This window comes from Diabrotica virgifera, chromosome 4 (genome assembly GCF_917563875.1).
Source record: "Diabrotica virgifera virgifera chromosome 4, PGI_DIABVI_V3a".
NCBI lineage: Eukaryota > Metazoa > Arthropoda > Insecta > Coleoptera > Chrysomelidae > Diabrotica > Diabrotica virgifera.
This window is the reverse complement of record NC_065446.1, coordinates 88,239,924-88,266,738: the sequence shown is the minus strand read 5'-3', so window position 1 is coordinate 88,266,738 and position 26,815 is coordinate 88,239,924. Positions and strand designations below refer to the sequence as shown.

Below are 26,815 nucleotides of genomic sequence, written 5' to 3'. Positions count from 1 at the left end.
TGGCAGTAAAATTCTCGCGCTAGAGATTTCATAGTAAATCATTGATTTTTTAAACCACAAAAAATATGATTTTTTGTGACGGATATTCTTGAGTTGGGTTGATTTCATGTAATCAAATGAATTATCTTTTAGTAAAGTCGTCCCAGGAACACAACTCATCAATATTAGCAATATCATTTTAAAGTCTTCTACTTTAAAATGTATAATACATGTCTGAATTGCTGATACAAATGAGTCAGATTAAATAAATTATTAGAAGAATTTTTTACTAAGCAACAACATTTTTGTTTAATTTAGTAATATTTTGTATTTTGACAACGACACCCGACTTGGGCGTCCAAACGTTAATAAAATCATTCTTTTGGTAAAATTGTGGCTTATTTTCCATTGAAAAATAGTTAATTAGGTATTCTTGCTTTAAGTCAGTAGGACACACCATTTTCTAGAAAAATCGATTTGAAAATCTTTCGTTCGTTGAATTTGAAAAAAAATGAAAAAAATTTTCATAAAAAAACGGTGTATTTTACCGACTTAAAGCAAGAGTAAATTTTAGTATTAAAATACTTCATCATTTAATAATCTAGTGTCAAAAATTCTTAAAAATTAAAGACAAAAAAGTTATGCGATAAAATAACCGTCGACCTACCCAAAACGGACGCATATGACCGGAATTAGAAATCCGCAATTAGTGAAATCGATTTATTTCTGGAATATAAATAAACGTACCAGTTATCGTATTTCTAAATGGTTATTTTGTAAATTTTTTTTTGAAATTCAAAAAAAGAAAAATTTTCAAATCGATTTTTCTAGAAAACGGTGAATCCTATCGACTTGAAGCAAGAGTGCCTTATAGTACTAGAATATCTCATAATTTAATAATCCAGAGACAAACATTCTTAAAAATTAAAGACAAAAAAGTTATGCGATAAAATAACCGTTACCCTACCCAAAACGGACGTCTATGACCGGTACTTTAAATTTGCAATGGATGAGATAGATTTATCTCTGGAAGGTAAATACGTGTACCAATTTTTGGTACAAATACATAAAAACTCTATAGAACAAAAGTTGCTGATAATCAGTCTATTTATCCATTTCCGGGCTTATCTTGAACGTATATTCTTTCACCCCCTAGAAGGGGTGACTGTCACCCCCCATGTAAAAGCAACCAACGGCATAAATTCAACTTTGAAGTGGAGGCTAAATAGAACCTAAATCCAAATTTTCATGCAATTTGGAGTTGCCCCTGAAAATTACACTCCAAAACGGTCATTTATTGGACTATTGGGACTGGGAAACTGAACGCAAATTGATGTTGAACTCACTCGCACAATAAATCCCCTTCCTTGAAGAAGCATCGTGTCGAAACGAAGTTACTATAACATTCATATTCGATTAGCTTAAAAAGTATTATTCAATGTCAAAAATCATACACTGGTTTCTTCTACGATCAGCTATTCAACATTTTTTGCATAATATTTATTTACTACAGTTTACTAAACCAAAAACAATAACTATTGTAAACAATCATATAAGGTCTTTTTAAATACATGTACCTATATGTATACAAATATGTAGCTCTCCTAGATGCATGTTAACTATTCCTCAGTTAAGTGACATTAATCCCATATAATTTTAATAAAGTGAATGTTTAAATATTTTGGTATAATTTAAGGGGAGCAAGATGCTAGAGTTTTGACATTAGCCGAACAAATCATTGCTGCAATGCCTGAAAGAATTAAGGTAAGCTTAATCATCATTTGAATTCTATATTAAATTAATTCTGTATTTGATCTGCCTTGTTGGTCATAAGAAGCACTGTAAGTACTTTAGAATTTGGTGGGACGTGTATGGGACTCTCAAGTGTACTGGACACATTTTGTGCAACCAAGTGACTTGCGTGACCTACTAAGTGCAATATAATGTATACATTATTGTCCAGTTTTGGACCACGCGTCACATCACAGTTAGCAATGCAGTGTCATGAGTCACTAACTTAAACTTTGGATGGTAATAACATCATCCTGAGATGTGTATTTATTTTATTTAGCGTATGGCAATTTGATACACAACATTATCACACATATGTTATAGTCTAACATCTAATGTATTAATATATTCAATCGACGCTGGTGTTGCAGAGGCGAAGTCCAGAGGATCTCCAACATACTTTCTCCGAGGGCATTCGGCAATCATATGCTGGATGGTCTGTTTCTCGGCGCCGCAGTCGCACTCAGCAGAGGTTCTCATTTTCCATTTATAAAGGGAATCTGCGCAGACTCCATGACCCGTTCTTATCCTGTTAAGAGTTGACCATGATTTTCGGGGGAGGTCAAAACCTGGTGGAGTTTCTGTGATGCATGGTGTGTTTCTCATTATTAGGTTCGGTCTGTCGCTCTGCATGTTTTTCCACTGGGAGTTCATTTGGAAATTGTTGGAACTCAAGTTTATTGCATCTCTAGTCGGAGGTTTTCTGGAGCGCAATCGATGTGAGTTAGCGTCGGCGACATATGTGTGTATAGGTAACTGCGGGTTGTTAAGCAGCTTTTGGAATTCTCTAAGCAGAGCATGCTGACGACGAAGGTTAGGTGGAGGTATGTGGCTCAGTAGTGGAAGCCACTCCACAGGTGTAGACTTGATCGTTCCAGATATGAGACGCATGGCGGCATTGAGCTGAGTATCTATAATTTTTGTGTGAACGCTGTTCAGCCAAACAGGGGAGCAGTATTCAGCTGCGGAGTATACGAGTCCAAGGGCTGAACACCGAAGTGTACTTGCTGTTGAGCCCCATGTAGTCCCGCAAAGCTTCTGTATGATGTTGTTACGGGTTCTCAGCTTTGCTGCGGTGTTCTCAAGATGTTTCTTAAAGGAGAGTGTTCTGTCCAGGGTGACGCCGAGGTACTTGGGATTATAGTTGTTTGTGAGCAGTTGGTTATCAATGTACACTTTAAGTTTTGTGTGGGCCATATTGTTGTTCAGGTGAAAACAGCTAACCTCGGTTTTTTTGGGGTTAGGTTTAAGTCTCCATTGTTTAAAGTACTTAACCAGGCGTTCCAGATCTTCCGTTAGGATTGCCTCGGAGTTTTGTATTAAGGAGTTTTGAGTTGCAAGTGCCCAGTCGTCTGCATATCCAAATTTTTTAGATCTGGTAGGGGGCATATCAGCTATATACATACTAAATAGCAGCGGTGCAAGTACGGAGCCCTGGGGGAGGCCGTTGTTAAGCGTTCTCTGTTTGCTCACTGTAGTTCCCATGGTTACACGAAAGTTTCTACTGCTCAGCATAGTATTTATGAGTCGGGCGGTTGCTTTGCAGGGGATTATTTTCAGGAGCTTATAGATGAGGCCATCTTTCCAAACCGTGTCATATGCAGCCGATAAATCGATGAATGCCACATACGACTTCAGTTTTCTTTGGTAACCTGCCTCTATGTAGGTAGTTATAGAGAGCACTTGGTCAGTGGTGCTTCGTTGAGGCCTGAATCCTGCTTGTTCAATTGGTATTTTTTTAAGTCGCTTTGGGCCGATTCTGTTCAGGACCAGTCTTTCGAGGAGCTTGTAAGCTGAACTGAGTAAAGCGATGGGGCGGTAACTCGCTGGGTTGTCTGTTGGTTTTCCAGGTTTTAGAATGGCTATGATTTTTGTTTGTTTAAAGATGTTTGGTAGGTTACCTGTTTTGAGTATATCTGTATAGAATTTAGACAACCAGGTTTTTGCAAATTTCCCACAATGGATCAGGAATTCGGGAGGTATACCATTTGTACCAGGAGCTTTGTTAGGTTTAATGTCTTTGATGGCGTTTGGGACTTCTTCTGGAGTGAACGGTGCGGAGTACTCTGTATCTGATGGACAGGCAGCTTTTAGATGTTTAAGCTCCCTTTTTATAGTAGTGGTAAACTTTTTATAACATGCTCCTCTGGAGGTGGCAACTATATGTGATGCAATTTTATTTGGGTTGAAGTCGTGGATTTGTCGTGTTGCCAGTTTGTCACTTCCGAGTTTTCTTAGGGGCGACCACGCTTTACGGCTAGACTTTTTGAAATCTAACGATTCGACTTCATTTGTCCATTTCTTCCTTCTTGCTACATCAAGGCTCAGGAGAAGTTCGTCCGCAATGTCACTTTCACCGGTTTCAAGATATTCTTCGTAGAGGTTTTGGTTTTCCTCACTCCATCCTGGTATGTATTGCTTACGATGGCCCCTGGGAATGTGTTTCTTTGCTGTAGCAATTATTGCCCCTCTAAACCTTTCATAATTTTTGTTGGTGGAATCCATCGTAGGATTTTATCGAGTTCGTTGGTAAAGGCGGGCCAGTTACCTTTGTTAAAGTTCCAGCGTGGTCGTGGAATGGTTGTGACTAGTGGGATTTGGATACCAATCTCAATAATGATCGGCCTGTGCTGGCTATGCGGGAAGTCATGAAGTACTCTTCTCTTGGTTGGTAAGGGGTAGCTTTTCTGATTTTTGCTCACAAAACATAAATCTGGATTGTACTCTTGTTTCCATGCCGCCGATTTAAAAGTGCCCCGGTCTTTGGCATCGAAGACGTGATGCAGGTGGTTACTCTCTGCCCAGTCTAGCAGTGTCTCCCCGTTTTCATCGTTATTTCTGTATTTCCATTCTTGATGATGGCTGTTAAAATCACCTAAATAGATGGCGGGATGGGGCCTTATGTCTATGACGTGGCTTGGCCATGTAATACTTGGGGGTTTATAAACATTTGTCACTTCCATTTCACCTATTTTGGTAACGGTCAAATGTATATTATCTTGCATGATGGAAGATATGAGGTGAGCGTTTTCTACGGAGTTTTTTACGTAGTTGGCGGTACCATAAGCATGGTGATAGGTTGCTTGACAGTTGGTTTTTAACTGGTCATTGTCAATTAAGCAAATACTTCCACACACTGGGGCCAGTAGACACAGCTCTACGCAGAGAGTGTGAACGAGAAGACGAAACTGTCAAGCATGTCATATGTGAATGTGCGAAGTTATCGTCAATAAGAGAGTATGCGTTCAGCGAGCCCTGGCCTACACCTGCTCACATAATGAAGGTGTCCCCTGATAACTTGTTTACCTTCCTAGAAATTTCAGGATAGACAATGAGCTAAGGATAAATTAGTGTCTGTTATGTTATATTTAAATTTTAGAGCCAACAAGTATTATTATTTTTGATTAATTATTTTCTTTACACATTTATCATCATATACCATCATATACCTTTAACTATTGATATTGGCTATGAAATTACTTATTTTCTTTACACTTACACATTCTTAAAATTTTTAGAACGAAAGTGAAGAAATGATGATGGACAAAAGTCCATGTGCACCAGATAGTTTACAGGCAACTGATACTTTATCTGATGTTTTCATGGAACCATTGTTAGATCAATCTTCTTCTAGTTTCGAGTCTACAGAATTCAACTTTGAATTTTCTGATAATAACTACAGGTTGGTACAAATGTTTTTCTAATCGTAAGTATATTACTAATGGTCATAATTAAACTGTCTATTTCATACGTAAATTCTCTTTTTTGCTGTAACTCTATGTAACTAACCACTGACTATGTTAGGTAATACTTGATCACGTAACAGTTTTAGGGATTTTTGATTACTTACCTAACAGTTTTAAAGGGTTACATAGGTCTTACGGGTAAAAAAGTGACTGTTTAAAAAAATTATATCTCGAAAATTAAAAACGATTTTTATGTATAATTGGTACATGTAAAAGTATAGTACTAAGGTACTCCCAAAAAAATTTTCAGCCAAAAATATTCATTTTTGTAGAGTTGACTGCAATTTTTCGACAACATCCCTTTTTTTGCGGTGGGCAGCATAACTAAGTCCAGTCTCATCTGAAATCAAAAAATCAAAAAGTTTCTTGTAGTTTATACCTCTGGCTAGTGAATGAACGAAGGAATTTTTATTAGGTGAAATTGTTTTTGTTTTATAAAAAAAAAGTACTTAAAAGTAATAAAAATGGTCATTTTTGAAAAAAAATGAAAAAAATTGGGGCCGAAGATGTGTTTAAACTTATGTAACATCTTCAAATTTCATTTTTTTTAATTCCTTCGTTCATTCACTAGCCAGAGGTATAAACTACAAGAAACTTTTTGATTTTTTGATTTCAGATGAGACTGGACTTAGCTATGCTGCCCACCGCAAAAAAGAGCTGTTGTCGAAAAATTACAGTCAACTCTACAAAAATAAATATTTTTTGCTAAAACATGTTCCAATTAGAAATAAAAATAATTTTTAGTTTTCGAGATATAATTTTTTTTAAAAGTCACTTTTTTTACCCGCAAGACCTATGTAATCCTTTAAGTATTTTTTTCAATTTGATACCAGTTACCCTCTTACCGAAAATGTATCAATTGAATATAAAACGTATTTTGTCTCAATGTTGTGATCACTTGGATAGAATGATATATGACTTTCCTTATGTATTATTACAATTTTCATAACATTTTAAACAATGTAATATGTTTACAATAATTACTTAAATTATTCATCTTCACATGATATATCTTAAAATCATGTATTAACCTAGGCGTAACCAGGGGGCGGGTTTGGGGTTATAACCCCCCCCCATTTGAATGTACTTTGAGCTCTATACGCTTAACACCATTACTAGTCTATACCCCCCAGAGACCATCAAGTAGTTGTAACCCCCCTTAGGATCATCCTGGTTACACCTCTGTGTATTAAGATTTATTATTTGTAATTGACCAAACTGAAGTCATATAGAAGAGCTGCTTCTTTAGCTGCTCTAAGCATTTCCCAGAATGAGTGGCCCGCTGAATTCTGAATTTCTTCGGACTATCTGATTGGTGCTAATCCTCTTGGTCTTCTCTCCGGAACGTTTCCAGAAATAATAAATCTCTCTAAACTATCATCACCTCTGCGAACCACGTGAGCAAAGACCACGTGAACTGTAGAATTCTAACTGTACATAGTTGAGACCTTTATAACATATAAAAGGGTATTCAAACTTTAAAATTCACTCCAAAATTAAAATTCTTTTTCTACAATCACTTGATAAAGAAGACTTTTTCGCTTGTCAATGGCAACGAAAAGTTGACGTTTACTGAGTACCGTCACTTTATCGCTCTAGCGCGTAAGGTTTGGTTTTACGCGCGTTGTCCATAGCAACCGTAGGACATCTTGGATTTTAAAGCACCCTATGTAACGCACAGCTGGCACAGCTGAATGTGGCTGCATTTTTATGTTTGTGCATCACACTGTTGCCATGCTGTTTTCTATATATTTCTTTCATAACTTCAATCAATGTTAAATGTACCTACAAGAATAATAGAATAATAACATTTACTTCTCCGTCATTATACTAGGTATAATGATAAATGAAGTGTCAAATTAAAGCTTATAATCCAAGGATAGTACTAAAGGTAAGAAATTAGACCTAGGTTGTCTGTCCATCTGTCTGTCTGACCGCGAATATAACTCCTCCGTTACTATACCAGGTAGAATGACAAATGAGGTGTCAAATGAAAGCTTATAATCCAAGGATGGTACTGAAGGTGAGAAATTTGACATAGGTTGTCTGTCCGCCTGTCCGTCCGACCGCGAATATAACTCCTCCGTTACTATACCAGGTAGAATGACATATGAGGTGTCAAATGAAAGCTTATAATACAAGGATCGTACTAAAGGTGAGAAATTTGACATAGGCTGTCTGTCCGTCCGACCGCGAATATAACTCCTTCGTCACTATACCAGGTAGAATGACAAATGAGGTGTCAAATGAAAGCTTATAATACAAGGATGGTACTAAAGGTGAGAAATTTGACATAGGCTGTCTGTCCGTCTGTCCGTCCGACCGCGAATATAACTCCTTCGTCACTATACCAGGTAGAATGACAAATGAGGTGTCAAATGAAAGCTTATAATACAAGGATGGTACTAAAGATGAGAAGTTTGACATAGGCTGTCTGTCCGTCTGTCCGTCCGACCGCAAGTATAACTCATCCGTCACTATACCAGGTAGAATGACAATTGAGGTGTCAACTGAAAGTTTATAATCCAAGGATAGTAGTAAAGGTGAGAAATTAGACCTAGGTTGTCTGTCCGTCTGTCTGTCTGTCCGCGAATATAACTCCTCCGTCACTATACCAGGTCGGACGGACAGGCGGACAGACAGCCTATGTCAAACTTCTCATCTTTAGTACCATCCTTGGATTATAAGCTTTCATTTGACACCTCATTTGTCATTCTACCTGGTACAGTGACGAAGGAATCATATACACGGTCGGACAGACAGACGGACAGACAGCCTAGGTTAAATTTCTCACCTTTAGTACCATCCTTGGATAAGCTTTCATTTGACACCTCATTTGTCATTCTACCTGGTATAATGACGAAGGAGTTGAGTTTGCAAACAGACAGACAAGACGGACGGACGGACAGACGAACGTGGACAATTCAATGTTTTCACATTTTTTCAAATTTGGTGAAAACAACAACATAATAAACTTTACTTAATTGGTGTTTTAAAACTACTTACTTTTAACACATTAGGTACACAATATTACAAGGTTTCTAGCAAGTTAAACGTCACAATGATTTAAAATAATCAAGTAAAAACCTATATATACATAACATATTAGAACATACCTAAAATACACAAAAATGATACATTTCACACACAAATATAATATCACAAAAAATTGTAACGTGATAGTATGAAAAAATAGAGGATACGGCAACGGTGTTACATGTGACAGTCGGCCCGGGTCGGATTCAATGCCAATATCTACACAGACATATTATCGATACATTTTTGGCAAAGTAGTGAAAGTGACATTTTATGTTTTTCCATTAAACTAAAGCTATTTTTGATTCCATTACCTGCTTTGGTAGTCTTCCTTGGTCCATTCTGTTAATGTGTCCATACCATTTTAATTTTCTTTTTTGGATCTTGGTTATTATCGATTCATGTTTCAGTCTTTATTTTTCTCAGCTGCTTCATCTCCGCTGCGTTTATTGTACTGTATATTTTTGCATTGTTTACCCATGTCTCACTTGCATATATTAAAGTTGGTACAGATATTGCATTGTATACCTTCAGTTTTATTTCTTTATCTATTTCTTCCTTTCCAAATATTGTTATATTTAGTGCATAGTAGATCTTATTTGCTTTTTTCGCCCTGTATGAGATTTCTTGATCTAGCTTTTCATCCTCTGATATTATTACTCCCAGGTATTCAAGCGTCGAGACTGTTTCTATTATTTCGTTTTTGCACCTAAATATCGTTTGGTTTATTTCTTCCCCTTTCTTTTTGGTTACTATCATGGTCTTCGTTTTCTTTACGTTTACCTCCATTTTCAAATTTTCTATTTCTTCCACCCAGATATAGATTCATTTTTGCATTTTCTCTTTATTGTCTGCTATTATTACTAGGTCATCTGCATATAGTAATCCCTCCATTCTCACTGGTACCAAATTCCTGTACCCTATTGTTGACTGTAATTACCTTGACTTTCTTTTAGCGCTCTTCATTGCTCCATCCATTACTAATACAAACAAAACTGGGCTGAGACTTTCCCCTTATTTTATTCCTCTCCTTAGGTTTATTTTTGGTGATCTGTTTCCGTTTATTTGTACTTTAGCAAGCAGGGCCGCCGCTAAGGTGTTGGCCGCCCGTGTGCAACTTAATATTTGCCGCCCTCTTCCAATTTCAACACTTTAGAAAAATGTACCTTACTAGTATTTAAATAAATGTGTAGAAGTAATGTGTTGAGTAAATGCCTTGTTACTTTGAAAAATCGACTTCATTGTCTTTCCAAAGAGACGCTAATTGTATCTGAACGTCTGCTGTCTTTCCGGTGAGTACCGCTTCCACAAGGATAGAAACTATTTCCACCTATTATTTTTATTAAATGAAATGTCTGTCTGTCTCTTCTCCCTCTTTTTCTCTTCCTGTTCTCTTTCTTTCTTCCTCTCTCTTGGTTTTCTGTTTCTCTCTTCCTTCCCTCTTTTCCCTGCACTGGTTCTAGATCCGATTAATTCCTTTTCTTCCACTTCTCGCCTCCAGCTTTTCTAACCTCGAGTTTCGTCCCTTCCCTTTTCCCTCCCTCTTTTGTTTTCTCTTTCGCTCCCGCTGCTCTCTCTTCTGCCTTTATTGTTTTTCTTTTTAATTGTCCCATTTTTCTTTCCACAAGTTGGGTCGTGCTGATCGGTTCAGTGGAGCAGTGCGCCCTTGCCCCTCCAAGGCTATTTTCCGCTCGGGTTCGCCATCTCCCTTAGGCATCGCTTGTAACCCACTATGTTACCCCTGGGCCATCACCCTTTCGGCATGAGGGTGTTACACCTTGAGGTTGGGGTGGCAGTATATTAGGATGATACATAGCCGTCATCCCTATACATATCCGTTTGTTTTCAGTGGTGTCCTTCACTGGTTTCAGAGGTTTTCTCCTCGGGTATAGGTTTAGGTATCGGGACGTGTACCTATAATGGGTAGGGGTGGATATCGTATGATAGTTGGGAGTATTAACTATCACACAGGAACAGGTTAGGAGCTTGGCTAGAGGGGAGCGGACAGCTGCTCCAGTTTGTTGCCTTCTACGATGATCAGGAGAAGCTGTCGAGGTATTCTACTTGAGCGGACCGCCTCCACATGGGGACGATAAAAATTTCTAAATGTCCGAAAGCCGCCAGCCGCTTTGAATGAAAAAGTATTCCCGGAACTGCTTTATGACTATACTTGCAAAAGGGCAGTGCATACCATAAATAATATTTTCTGATATTTTTGTTTAGATTAGAATGAAAAAAAGAACTATAAATGATAAATAAATGAAACGCATTTTAGTATTATCAGGTAATAATAATAGTTTACAGAATTATCTGAATCATTACTATTTAATTATTTGAATTTATTTTCGTTTTAAAAAAAGTATTATCATCAGTGGCCTGCTTTTGGCCGCCCCTATTGTTAGCCGCCCGTATGCGATGCACACTTAGCACACATGGTAGCGGCGGCCCTGTTAGCAAGTACGTTTCTATATGTACTTTTTACCACGCTTACTATCTTTTGCGGGATTTGCAGTTCTTCCATTACTGACCATATTACTTCTCTATTTATAGAATCAAAAGCAGCTTTAATATCTATAAACGTAATATACCGGGTGTCCACTTATATTTTCCCCCATTTTAACTGCCTATAACTTCTAAACGGCTCAAGATAGAAATATGCGGTTTTCACTGAAATGTTTTATTTTAGTAAAAGTTTTGTCTGAATGGACGGAATTTTTTATATCGCTTTCAAATACGAAACAAAAAATGTCGGATTTTTGAAAAGAACTTTGTTGACTTTTTTTTAATGAAACACCCAGTATATTCTTTTGTAAATTGAAAGAAAGGTCATCCACCTATCTAACGATATAAAGTTTTTCAAAATCGGTTGTCAAATCACTGAGTAATTAATTTTTAAAATGAGAGGTGCAACGTGGATATCACATACCTAAATAACATAACTAAGCAAGTTATGTGATTTCCACATTGCATCTCTCATTTTAAAAATTACTTGCTCAGTCATTTGACAACCGATTTTAAAAAATTTTATATCACGGGATAGGTAAATGACCGTTTTTTCAAGTTTTTAGGTAAATGACCATTTTTTATATCGCTTTTAAATAAAAAATGGCGGATTTAAAAAAAAACGTTGTTGACTTTTTTTATTAAAACACCCAGTATATTTTTTTTGTCTTGAGAAAACGGTCATTTACCTATCCAGCGATATAAAATTTTTTAAAATCGGCTGCCAAATGACTGAGCAATTAATTTTTAAAATGAGAGATGCAATGTGGAAATCACATAACATAATATCATTTTGCTCAATTATGTTATTTAGGTATGTGATATCCACGTCGCACCCCTCATTTTAAAAATTAATTACTCAGTGATTTGACAACCGATTTTGAAAAACTTTATATCGCTGGATAGGTGAATGACCTTTCTTTCAATTTACAAAAAAATATACTGGGTGTTCCATTAAAAAAAAGTCAACAAAGTTTTTTTCAAAAATCCGCCATTTTTTATTTCGTATTTCAAAGCGATATAAAAAATTTAATCCATTCAGACAAAACTTTTACTAAAATAAAACATTTCAGCGAAAACCGCATATTTCTATCTTGAACCGTTTAGAAGTTATAGGCAGTTAAAATGGGGGAAAATATAAGTGGACACCCGGTATAAGTATTCTCCTATTTCGTTTTTCCTTTCAATTATATTTCTCAATATGTATATATTATCTGTTGTTCTTCTTTCCTTCCTAAAAGCAGCTTGTTCTTCTTCTAATTTTCCCTCCAGTTCTTTCCTGAGCTTCCTTTCTATTATTCCGGTGTAGACTTTATATGCCACTGATGATAAGCATATAGCTCTATAGTTATCACATTCCGCTTCATCTCCTTCCTTGAGGATTGGTATCAATAAATTTTCTTCCCAGTCTTTCGGTACCTTTTCTGTTCTCCATGCTTCCCTCATTATTTCCAGTAGCCAAAACTTGCTCGTTCTCCCACTAGCCCAATAAAATAAAATAAAATCAAAATGTAATTCCGCACAGGTTGGAATAATTTTTTTATGAAAGTTGAGGTCAAGACAAAAGATATTTTCAAGAAAGTATATGATTCATATGTGGGGATCATTGTTTAAATAATTAAAAATTGGTAATTTTTGCAGAAAATTTACTTTTTTAACTGCTGCGGCAATTCTTGTTTTTATTAAGGATTTTACAATTTTTTTCTGCAAAGATGAAGAAACAGTCTTTTATATGAGACTTCCTAATTTAAATTTGACCCGTAATTTATTTAAATAATTTTAAATCAAAATTGAAAAACGAATTTCAAAAAATAATTATTTGCCATATAAATAAGCACTATAAAGTATTTTGTTTTGCAGAAAAAGTTGCGCTATGATATCACTATAAATTGTCAAAAAAATTGGTTGATAAATAATGAGTAGTTTATGAGAGATTTAATTTGTTTATAAAAATTACCATTTTTTCAATTGCAAAAACGCGGTTGTTGCCGATAGAGTATACAAGTTTTTAAGGTCTCATTTTTTTTGCTTTAATGTATATTTTCGATAAATGTATTGACAAATTAAAATTTTAATTAAATATCCCTTCAAAATGGCGTTTCAAAATTGTTGTAATTTATTTAAATCTTGTTTTTTTTTAAGAAAATTACCGGAATTAAAAATTTTGAATTTTTTTTTCGATATTGGTGTTCCTGGTAGATTTTGACACACTTACAAAAGAAAAAAAAAATCTGGATCCATTTTTTGCGAGATAGCTTTTCCAAGTTTAGAAATTCATAATTCCCTTATTTATCATTATCAATATTAACATTTTAAAGTTCGTGAGTACATCTATCAACCCTACTACTTAACAATGTCATTTATACATAGAGTTAAAATTTTAGGATATTTAAAAAAATAATGATTTTCGTAGCGACCTTAACTGAAAACATTTTGCATGAAGAGTGGTGCAGTAGTACTTTGCAATATCTTCCTTAATAATGGACCAATTTCAATTTTTTTTTATTTTATGGTAGCTCATAAAAATAGTAACATCTATGTAAATGACACTTTTAACAATAAATATTCGTCAATTTGTTATAAATATTTTTTTTTATTTTTTTTTCTCTAGATGTGATAAATAAAATTTGACACAAAACATTTTTTATAAAATATTAACAAAATAATACTGAATTAGCATTAAAAATTTGTTAAAGACTTTTTGCTTTGTACAATATTAAAATATACAGTATACAGTGAGCACGTAAAGGTAGGAATAAATTCATTTTCTCGAGAATGGACGATTTTGGAAAAAATACCGAAACAGGTAAATTTTTATTTTTAAATTACGACTTTTTGGCATATATATCATACTAGTGACGTCACCCACCTGTCCGTGATGACGTCATCGATGATTTTTTAAATGAGAATAGGTGTCGTGTGATAGCTCATTTGAAAGTCAATTCAATTCTCTATTCCGTAGTATAAACACTAACATAATTATTTATACAGGGCGTCCAAAAAAATATTTTTGAATTATATTTATTGACATAAAAAGAGGAATGTATGTAATTTATTTAATTCAAAATACATTTTACTGCTCTCAGAAAACAGAAAATAATGTTTATTTAACAAATAAATATCGTTTTTTGCTTAAATTCAATATTAATGCAGCCACCCACCTTCCTCTTGACAGTTTGAACATTTAATTTAAGCGAAAGCGATGATTATTTTTCAAATATACATTTTTTTTTTGTTTTCTGAGAGGAGTAAAATGTATTTTGAATTAAATAAATTACATACATTCTTCTTTTTATGTCAATAAATTTAATGCAAAAATTTTTTTTGACACCCTGTATAAATAATTATGTTAATGTTAAAAATACTGAATGGAGAATTGAATTACATTTCTAATAAGCTATCACATGAACCCCATTCTGATTTAAAAAAAAATCATCGATGACGTCATCACGTCCAGATGGGAGACGCCACTAGTATGATATATATGCCAAAGAGTCGTAATTTAAAAATAAAAATTGAAATGTTTCGGGATTTTTTTTCCAAAATTGTATAGTCTCGAGAAAATTAATTCCAACCTTTACGTGCTCACTGTATATGTATTTTACATTTAATTTTATAATCTTTTTAACAGGCAATACACTAAAAATTGTGTACAGTTGAGTCCGCGAGTCTTTACCCGTGCGTCATTAATACCTGGCGAGATAAAACACATACTTTTTATCTATAGTATTTTTACTACAAAAACGTTATTACGTAGGTCAAAATTTTTGACGTAATAGAACTGTCAAAACATTAGAATGTGACTTTTATAAAAACATGGCAATAATGAAAAGTCACATTCTAATGTTTTGACAGTTCTCTTATGTCAAAAATTTTGACCTACGTAATAACGTTTTTGTAGTAAAAATACTATAGCATCATTCTCTTCCACGCATGAAACTCATGACAAACCAGCTGCCGTTTGTTATTGATTAAAAACACATGTTATTTTTATGAACCATCTAGACTAAGTGCATTGAAAAGAGATAGGGACAAAAAAAGACGATTCGGTATGTTTTCATATTTTAAGCACAATTTGTTTGACGTTTCTGCTTTGTTTACATTTGTGGCTGTCAGTCAGTTGAATTTGTTGCGGTTTTTGTCGAATTTTTGCGTTTTGAAGTTTCTTTATATTACACCAACAGTTGTTTTCACAACTAATTTTATATTGGGCTCTGAAATTTTAAGGTAAATAATTATATTTTGGCAATTAGTATTTAAAAGATACAAAGCTAACGTCATTCACACAGTAAAGAAATGATTGTGTTTAAATTTCCGTCAAAGTGAATAAAATAACAAAAATATAATATGTTATTGAATTTTTTTATAAATTCTTTATTTATTTATTAATCAATAATAATAAAAGAATTTATTAAGCTACTTCAAATGTAGCTGTAATTCTGCACAAAAATTTTGAAGCAAAACTTACATTTGACATTCTATATATTTGATAACATCAAATTTTATAATAAAACCCCTAATCGGAACAGTAGCCACTTTCTGTCAGTTGTTGTTGCGTGAAATAGATTTCCGACTTATTTCGTATGCTTTAAATGATGACGCACGGGTAAAGACTCGCGGACTCAACTGTATATATTTGTTAATTTTTATTCACTTATATAGGTACATATATTTATATAGGGGTTGTCCTCCATTTTTTTATATGTTATATTTTGTATTCACATTATCTTTTCGAGATTTTGCCAATGATTTGTACAAAGAAAAAAGTTTTTATGATTCTTTAAGAAAAATTTACTATTTTCTTAAATTTTTAAAATAAAAATTTGTTTTAATACTATTTTGTTATTATCTTTGGTGCCAACTTTTGTTTATCACAATACTAGAGAAAAAAAATTGTTTATAACGAATTATTGATTATTTATGTCAAAAAGGGTCATGCAGATGCTATTATTTTTATATGCTACCCCAAAATAAAAGAAAACATTGAAATTGGCCCATTATTAACAAATATATTGGAAACTACTCCTCCGCCAATTTTCAGACAAAAATTTTCATTTAAGGTGCTACGAGAATCGTCATTTTTCAAATGATGATTTTTCATCATTCTACAATTTTGATTATGTGCATAAATGCCATTGTTAAGTAGTAGGGTTGATAGATGTCCTCACGAACTTTAAAATGTTAATATTGATAAATAAACAAATTATGAATTTTCAAACTGGGAAAAGCTATCTCGGCCAAAAATGCTTCTAGAAAATTTTTATTCTTTTATGGATATATGTCAAAAATTACCAAGAATGCGAATATTGAAAAATAATTTCAAGATTTTTAATCACGGCAATGTTATTAAAAAAAATAAGTTTTAAACAAATTACACCAATTTTCAAACGCCATTTTGGAAGGGTGTCTAATTGAAATTTTGATTTGTCAATACATTTATCGAAAACATAAATAAAAGCAAAGCAAATGAGACCTTAAAAACTTGTATACTCTATCGGCAACAACCGCGTTTTTGCAAATGAAAAAATGGTAATTTTTTATAAACAAATTAAATATCTCATAAACTACTCAATATTTATCGACCAATTTTTTTGTTAATTTATAGTGATATTATAGCACAACTTTTTTTGTAAAACAAAATATTTTATAGAGCTTATTTATATTGCAAATAATATTTTTTGGAAATTTGTTTTTCAATTTAGATTTACAATTATTTAAATAAATTAAGGGTCAAATTTAATTTAGTAAGTCTAATATAAAAGACTGTTTCTTCGTCTTTGTAGAAAAAAATTATAAAATCCTTAGTAAAAACAGGAATTACAGCAGCAGTTAAAAAAGTAAATTGTGTGCAAAATTACCTATTTTTAATTATTTAAACAATGATCCCCTGATATGAATCATATACTTTCTTGAAAATATCTTTTGTTTGGACCTAAACTTTGATAAAAAATTTATTCCAACCTGTACGGAATTACATTTTGATTTACATGTATTGTAATTTTATTTGATCGGTCTACACGTACTTCATCATCTCCGGATCTATGTCATCTGCACCTCCCGCTTTTCCAATCTTTATTCTTGCCAATCCTTTTTCAATATCTTTGATATGAATTTCGTCTAGTCGATTGTCCCTATCCTCTTCTCTTTCCTGCTGTCCTCTCTCCTCATTTTGTTGGTTGCATGCCTCGAATTTTTCTTTATAGTGCTTATTCCATATTGATAGTATGTCTTGTATGTTTGTTTTCAATTCATTTCGCTCATTTCTAATTCCTCGTATTTGTTTCCTTTTTGTTCCTTTAATGCTTCTTATTTTATTCCAAAACTGTTTATTGTTATTCCCAAAACCTTCGTTCAATTCTTCACCGAATTCCTTCTAGCTCTTCTTCTTCGCATCTTTTACTAGTTCTTTCACTATATTTCTCTGTCTTCTGTATTCATCTCTGTCTTGCTCTTCATTTGTGTGTATGTATCGCTTCCACATTTCTTTCTTCTTTTTTACTGCTTGCTTTATTTCCTTATTCCACCATCCAGTTATTTTATTATTCTTTCCATTCTTTCTTATTCCACATACTTGTTTTGCAGTGTTACATAACGTGTCTCTCAATTTTTTCCATCTCTCTTCCATATTCCATATTTCCTCATTGTTTTCATGCTGTTCCAGTATTTTATCTGTCTCTCTTTGGTATAACTTCCTCACTTCCATATTTTTTATCTTATGTATTGCTATTCTTGTATATTGAGGACTCTCTATTATTTTCATTAGTTTGATGTTTATCTCTGTTGTCACTAGTCTGTGTTGGGTACCGAGTTTGGCTTCGTTCTCTGTTTTTATATTTTGTATCGTTAGGTCTGCGTGTCGAGGATATACTATGTAGTCAATTATGTTTCTCGCATTTTTTTCTTCTGCTACGTATGTATATTTTTTGTTTCTCGGTTGATGCCAGAAAGAGTTACCTATTAACAAGTCATTTATTTGGCAGAAACTTATCATTCTTCCACCTTTCCTATTTATCGTCTCTTCTCCATACCTTCCCAACCAGCCTAATCCCATATTTTCATCATTTGCTATTCTTTCATTCCAGTCTCCTAGTAAAATGATGTTTTTGCTTTCCTCTTGTATCTCATGCTTTTCGCTCTCGATACATAAATAACTATTAATTGGGAGAGCCCGGAGACATTCGTTAATAATTAACGAATAATATAATAAAATACAAGTAAATATTAAAACACACGTATAATAATATATTATATTATCGAGCCAAGCTCTAATTATGTATACCTTGGAACAGAAGGACAGAATTCAAAATAGACGAAAAGATTATGAAAGGAAAGAAAGTAACAGGAGCTTTGAACTCACTACTTTGTTCGTTGAAGCGAACAGAACAGAAGTTGCTCGCACTGGAAATGGACTTCTGGCGAAGATCGGCCTGCATCTCCAGAGTCTCACATATAACGAATGAACGAGTACGAGATGTTATGAATAGGATAACAAACATAATAGAAGAGGTCCAACAAAAATAACTTTGTTGGTATGGCCTTGTACAAATAATGGAGGAACATCGACTCCCAAAGCTGATAATGGAATGGCAACCCCCGGAAAAAAGGAAAATGGACAGACCGAAAACTACCTAGATAAGTGGAATCCAGAAAGCAATGTCTGAGAGAGATCTACGACCAGAAGATTGGACATAACGACGCTACTGGAAAATAGGAAACGGAAGGCGCAGGATGCTATAAACCGGTGTTATACATGTATTGTTATTCTCTACCTTTTCTATTTATTTAGATTAATTAGCAAATTCTTAATTTGATTAATTATCCAATTATTTTATTTATTGCTCATGTAAAGCCATAACTAAATTCCAATTAAATTTTCCAATCAATTTTATTATCAGGGCTAATTTTGTATTTGATACAATATTTGTAATCTGTGGCTTTTAGTATTTCTAGTTGCTTACTTCTTCCAGGGTAGAAACAGGGAAATTGACAACACTCAAATTCATATAAATGTAATCTATTGTTTTTATTAAATGCCGTGTACATATGATTAAAAAATATTAAAATTTAACTTTGTTGCAACAATCTCTAACTTAATAAATTAAAACTCTAACTCTGATATCTCCTTGTTTTGACAAAATTATTTATTTAATTAATTTCTTATTTACTCATACTAAATTGAATGAATTTTACTTTTCTTCTTTTTAATTGATTTCTCAAATTTGAAATGACTGTGTTACAAAAATATTGTTCAATAAACAAGTAAACAAATATGGTCTTGATATAAATAACTCTTCTCCATTCAGACAAATGATTTGACTAACCTTTTATTCTTCACTCCCTCGTTTCCTGTATTGCGCTGTCCTTGATTCTCTCAACACGTACTCTCTGGTTGTTGCGAAAAAATCCCCCTCGTCAAAACTGCTTCCAAGAAAAACACACAGGACATGCTCGAATACCTAGTGCACAAACGGATAATAATCAGCTAGTCGTTCTAGACAAAACAAAGGAATCTCCCTCGGACCAGGAAATTAGCTCTTCAACCGGTCGACGATTTGGTTTCAACTTGATTCTGCTCGCAAAGGCTGATCACACCAACTCTACACTGATTCTACACTTTTAAAAAACTCGGCTGCCTTCTCTCGATGCTCATTACACACTGACTTTATTTTTCTCTCAAATCCATACTCTCACATCCATTATCCCTTCTCCCGATATTTTTCGTTCAATAAGCAAACACCCTCTCTCAAACCATTTATTTCTTAAGAAACCCAATATTCTTCCACATAACTTTTTCCAATTTGTCAAATTTCAAGGAAAATCATAATTAGTTATTTTCTACTTTCTACTTTTTACAACTAAAATAATACAGTTTGTATACCACATTAAAATACCTTCCCGGAAGGATCTTAAAAACGTTATTGTCCCGTCAACGCTCTCTCCACTTTCTAATCACCGAAATGTTTTGTTAATGCCCCGTCCATTTCGTCGAATAATTATCACTAATCGTTTTAATTTTTCCGAAACACTTGTTTAAAAGCAAACTTAAATTCTAAACAAATTTGGCCATATACAGGGTGATGAAAAACTATCATTTCATGGTCGTTGATATAAATTTAATTTTTTTTTAATTTCCTTAAAAAAACAATTCAACAGTATATAGTATAATAATATAATGAGCTCAAAGTAAGAAAAAGAATAAAATGATAAATTGTGTAAACGGTTTCAAATATGTATATTTATTTTTCAGATACTACGATGTTAGTACGCCATGTTCAAGTTTGAGTCCAGCTTCTTCCAGTTGTTTGCAGTCACCTTGCTCCTTTACCCTTGATTCTCCATCACCACCACCTACCACGGCTGATTTTTGCGAGTTCTTCCAAGCTTCGGGGTCCCTCTTTGAAAAAGATTTCTCCAATTTAACATTATCAGGTGAGTATTATTCAACTGGACGAACCCCTTAATAGGGGAGAGTACTGTACGTTGGGACACTTTTCCAAAAAAGGCACATGTTAATATTCTTTTTCAATAAATCAAATATATATTGACGCATACCTGTTTCCTATAGTATCTAGTACATATCCATAGTTATTTAAGTTTCTATTTTTATTATGAATACCTGAAAAAATATTTTTTAACTTAGTTTTTGTCCCAAGGTACACCACCATCCCTTACCTTTGGACACATAGGCATAGGGTAAAAACGCAATAAATTAAAAAGTTAAAATAATTTGTTTCTAAAGTAGAAACAAATTATCTTTATTATAAAGTTTCTTGATTATAAGCTTAAAGCTAACCTAACCTATTCCACATTATAGTTTGTAAACTCTACCGTAAAAAGCATAAAGTTTGTTTGCCTAGAAGTAGACCCAACAGGGACTGGCGCAGGTAATATTTTGATTATATCGTTCATCCAGAGTTCGTATGTTTGCTCAGAATTGTATACAAATTTATTTTCTGAAAAACTCTTTGCCTTCTTACGGTAAATTTCCACAACATAAAAATGTTCTCTCTTTTTATTGGCAACGTGAATTAATGCATATCCGCCTTCTTGTATGTTTTCTATTTCAAGGTCCTTTTCTTCGTCTATGTTGACCTACTCTGTGGCCCCAAATTCAATATCTTCAAGTGAATCGCTGCTTAAATCAGCATCATGAATCATCTTCCTCTGAATCGCTTTACTCTTCTTTCTCGAACACTTTCCGTTTTATTTTTTTGCGGTCTTTGCTTTTGATTTTTATCTTCCTCCTCCTATGCTTCTACGTTTTCTATTTCTTTTTTCTCTGGAGTGTCGGTCAACACACGACACCGGCCAAGTTTAGGTCCGCCACGCCCTACCTGTCTTGGTCCAGCTTTCGAAAATGGCCGTATCTGCTCTGGGCTAACAAAATTTGCCACAGCAGCAGATTCAGCAGTTGAGGAACTAGGAATGCTGGGATCTGCAGAGGAGCTTGAAAAATCACAATCTTGGAAAATATTTTCATTAAACGGATATTATATTCCACTAACCCTGAATCCCGCCAAAATATTCTGAGGCGTATGCGCCAAGGAATAAGCAATAAAGCGGAATTGTAATATTTTTTAAGACGGCCAAAAACTGCCATATCTAATGATTGGAGCATATGTCAAAAGAACTAATCCGGATTTCTTCGCCAAATTCAAAACATCAACTGTAATATGACTTTTATGGTTATCGAGTATTAACAATACGTTTTGATCCATTCTAGGTCTGGTATGGTTAATGAAATGCTTGAGGAATTCTAAACAAATTTCTGAGTTGGACCATCCAGAAGGGTGAGCAAAACCAATGCTTCCTGGAGGTGCTCCCTTTAGCATGTGTTCTTTAGAAACCACCCTTGGGAACACAAAAGCGGGAGGAATAGAATTACCTATTGCGTTTACGCCTGCGATCGTTATTACTACCTACCGAATGACACTATAATAATTTTTTTTATTTCTGAAACTAAGATATTTTTGATCCCGGTAAAAGAATGTAAATTTAGGCACTAAACTGATAATAAAATTATCTCTTATAACTAGAGACCGGACATATATCCACTAAAATTTTCCAAAATATAAGCACAATTTTTATTTAGCTATGCAATATTTTGACATATAATACACATAAAACAATATTACACATAAGACTTATATATAATTACACTTTTATAAAAAAGAACTTTTTTATAATAACACGGTTTTGTTATATACAGGACACAACATGTTTCGAAAGAATAAAATATGAATTTTTAGTAGGTGTGGTGTATTAACTGTTAAAATTATAATTCCAAAAATTACACTAGTATAAAAAAGTACTTTTTATAATACCACGGTTGTTTAAAATGGTATATATAATAATTAACTTATAAAATATGAATTTTAAGTATATCAACTTTTAATTATTTATTAAAAAATAACAAAAAATACGCAACAGCCGTGCTCGAACTAGGGAACTCTCGATCTGCAGTCTAATGCCACTGACCCACCATCAATTTGTAGATATCGATTTATTAACGAACTTTAAAATATCATTGCATTAGTCACATTTTTAAAATAGTTTGAAATAAAAAAAAATCGATTTATCCATACAGGGTGATTGATTAGTGGGGAAAAGCTCCGTAGATCCGTTATAGTAATAGATAGCAATAAAAGTTAATAACAAAAATTTTATCCAACTTTGATTACAGATTGATAATCAGTAATCGTAAATTGTCAGTTTTAGACAATTCAGTCATGGCTTGCTTAAAATTTGGATAGATTTAGATCCGTAATTAATAATTTGCTGTGAAAAATGAAAATATCTCGAAAACTAATAAATTTAGACATAGGGAATGTTATATAAAAATTAAAGTACGGTAATGGTACTTTTCGATAGTGATATAAAATACAGGGTGTTTCATTTAAAATTACTGAGAAAATAATGTACTTGCGTTTTGACTCACCCTCTATTCAATATAAAAAAAATTAGCTACATCGATTATTTATGAAAATTTTGACAATAAATAAAAAATATGGCACTAATAAACCATTGCCGTTGTGCTTATTTTTATTTATACAGGGAGTTAAACTTGTTACGATTTTCATATAAAATTGGTTATAACTTTGTAAAGACCATGTATAACATACTAAACCTTCATATTTTTGTAATGGAGAAGTTAAGAAGATTTTGAATATAAAATAAAATACAGGGTGTTCCATTTAAAAAAACATAACTTTGATCTGTCACTGTGTTATCGAACACCCTGTAACATTCTATATAATTTTTTAATGTGAAGTTCAAAGTTGGCTACAATTTTTGTTATTAACTTTTATCGCTATCCATTACTATAACGGATCTACGGATCTTTACCCCACTAATCAATCACCCTGTATAATAACAGTTAAATATTGCATTGTTAGCTAGTTCTAAGCTATTCTGAAAATTTCAGGTACCTAGGTAGCCTAGAACTATTTTTAAAATGGAGTACAAAATTTGCGGAGACCGTGAACACAACCAAGTCAAGTATATAAAAACGTTTTAAAAATGACAAACAAACCAAAAATTGATTACAGTCAGGCATTAAAAAATTGTATTGTTTTATCTTTATCCATAATTATTAGCATATTCATTTGTAACTTTTGTTCCGTTATAGATCGTGAGCAACGAGAATTATACGAAGCGGCTAAAATAATCCAGAAGGCGTACCGTTCCTACAAAGGGCGCCAACAACAAGAGCAGAACAAAGAGAGGGCTGCAGCTGTGGTGATCCAAAACTACTACAGGCGCTACAAGCAGTACGCTTACTACAAGCAGATGACCCACGCGGCCATGGTGATCCAGAATGGCTACCGATCATACTGCGAACATAAAAGGTTTAAGAAAAGCCAAGAGGCTGCCGTGTGCATTCAAAACTATTACCGAAATTACAAGGAGCAGGGGGGGAGAAATAGTAGAGAGGGGACACCTGCTACGGCGGGGTTAAAGTAAGTTATGTTTGGGTTACTTGGAGAGGGTATTTTTAATTGGTGGCCTACTAACAGGTAATTTAAAAACATGTCTAACCGAAACTGCCTTGATTGTTATAGTCTGACAAGCTATCTAAGACTCATTAATATTCATCTGAGTGGGATGTTATTAATCGAGGTGTGAAATTCCATAAACAAGGGATCCTGTGTTATGGCATTATCCCTTGGTTACATAATTTCACACCTCAAACAATAGCACCCCGCTCAGCTGTATATTTATGAGTCTCTTTGATATCTTGTTAGACGTTACTGACAGCAAACATAAGAGGAATTAGGTCAAATGCGTCTAATTTAACTAACTCTTGGAAAAGATGGAAAGATCTTTTATTTTATAGGTTTCTTAGTGTAGGGCTCTTGAATTCGTTATGTCAAGACAGCTTTACAACTTTTTGTTTTATATTTTCTATTGATTAATCTTTCTATTACTATTAATATCTTCTATTATATCTTCGTCTTCTCCCTTTCAAGGTTTACTCATTCGTTGCTTATTCTGGAATTACTGTACAGTTCTTTTATTCATTTTGATATTCTTCTATTTCCTCATTGATTGAATAGATATTCAATTCTTGTCTTAAGTCTTCATTTGTCCGTCAATAAAGTTTAGTAATGCCTTTCACTACTTTTCATTTCGCTACCTTGGATTCTAGAGTTATCTCTGCGCGTCATCACCTGGCTTTCAAATCCATATAACAGTTGCCAGTGTCGTATAAAGCTTTATCAATGTTTCGATTTTTATCTTGTTCTTCAATATTTTATGGATTTTTTCGCATATGTACTGAAACCTGTTTAAATGTTTCTATTTTTCTCGAAACTTGTGGAATATCCCAGATAATTGAAATTACTCAATGGATATAGTGGATGAAACCTTCTGAAATTATTACATAGGTACTAGATGGCACTTGCTAGATCACTTTCAGAATTTTGGGATTACCAGCTGATTATCTACAAAAAGTATTGTTTTTTGCAGATGACATTGTTACCAATAACAGCCACCTTAGGCTATATACTTCCGAGCATAAAATTATAGTCACTCCGTAATTTGAATTTATTTTGGAAATTATTATTCTTTTGTAACCAATTTAGGTTGTAACATAGTTTACTAAAGGATTGCTTATAGTCTAAGTAATGAAGCTTAAAATAGGACAAAACCTCGCAACTTTTACAGAATGGATCGATTTGCTTGAAATTTTAAGAATACGTAGTGGATAGTCCAAGTATCAAAATATATATGATGCCGAAAGGCGCTTTTACCATGGGGGTAGTTGTCACCCCATCTCGGGGGTGGAAAGTTTTCATTATATTTTGACCGCAAAAGTTGGTAAAAACATTCATTCTAAGCGAAAAACGTTATATACATTTTTTTGATACAATTAATAGTTTTCGATTTATTCGCTATCGAAAGTGTTAGTTTTATATCGAAAAAATCACTGTTTTTAATAAGTTTTCTGCTAATAATTCCAAAAGTTTTCGTTTTATCAAAACAACTTTACTTAACAAAAATGTATCTTTTAAAAAAATAAACAAAACCGTTTTTTCAAATTTTCTTTAAGACCAATAGTAATCGAGCTACACTTTATTATATGTTAGCTCTTCTTCGTCAAATGCTAAATGTTGTAGTTTCAAAGTCAAAACAGGGGAAAACTATGCATTTTTCGGGGGTAACTTGTTCAAGCTAATTTAAAGTATTTAAAAATATCTATCTCTAGAAATAAAAAAAAGTCACTAGCTCCAAAATTAAGTGACTTATTATGAAAAGAATGTCAGTCCCTATTTTTTTCAGCGAAAAGGTGTTCAGAAGCAACCTCCTAATCACCATCCTAATTTAAATTTGGTGATTGACATTATTCGGTCTTCTTTATTTATTTATTATTAATAGGTTCTAGAAGTTTGACCGGCTTAGAATGATTAGTTTAAAAAAAACGGAGTTAAATGCGAATAACGAATTTTTGTAGTTTGGAAAAAAATGGCCTTTTCTTCAGATTAGAAAGATTAGCATCAGAGATGCGAAAAAATGTTTGAATATGAAATTGTAGCCTATTTAAGTCCCAAGAATCTGGTTTGCAAAAATTTTTTCTATAGCAAAAATTGGGTGAGCTATTGACAATTAAAACTTGTAATAACATGCAAGAACCACCTTTACCAACCTTTAAAAAGTTACCTCTTTTTGCGACTGAGAATTTTAAAAAGATTTAATATTAATAGGCTTATATAGATATTGTAAAAACCTACAAAATTGTTGTTTACCAAACTTTCTAAGATAAAAAATAAAAAATTTACGGTTAAAAAATCAATATATTTTTTTTGAAAAAAAAAAGGAGAAATCCAATTGGAAGCATAATAATGTTAGTTAGCGATGTGTTTAGTCATTGGCCTTATTCATTCTTCTTTATTTATGTATTATTAATAGATGCTAGAAGTTTGACTGGCTTAGAATGATTCTTTTTTTAAAAACTTGCTAGTTAAAAGCGAATAACGAATTTTTGTAGTTTGGTAAAAAATGCCATTTTCTTCAGATTAGAAAGATTAGCATCAGAGATAGGAAAAAATGTTTAAATATGAAATTGTAGGTTATTTAATTCTCAAGAACTTGGTTTGAAAAAATTTTTTCTACGGCAAAAATTGAGTGAATCGTAAATGAGTATTATCGAAAAACATTGATTTTTTCGATATAAAACTAACATTTTCGATAGCGAATAAATAGAATTAATTTTCTCAAAAAAATGTATAGAACATTTTTTGTTCAGACTGAATATTTTTATC

At 33.2% G+C, this 26,815-nt stretch overlaps 1 protein-coding gene across 1 annotated transcript in view; it reads left to right on the top strand.

Annotated features, from left to right (window-relative positions):
* The window catches only part of LOC114326292 (calmodulin-binding transcription activator 2), a 298,703-nt gene that overhangs the window by 256,224 nt on the left and 15,664 nt on the right, over positions 1-26,815 (top strand). Inside the window, exons 16-19 of the mRNA XM_028274604.2 lie at positions 1,676-1,743; positions 5,289-5,452; positions 20,302-20,483; positions 23,683-24,013. Of these exons, the coding sequence (XP_028130405.2) occupies positions 1,676-1,743; positions 5,289-5,452; positions 20,302-20,483; positions 23,683-24,013 (745 nt within the window). The remainder of the gene's footprint in view (positions 1-1,675; positions 1,744-5,288; positions 5,453-20,301; positions 20,484-23,682; positions 24,014-26,815) is intronic.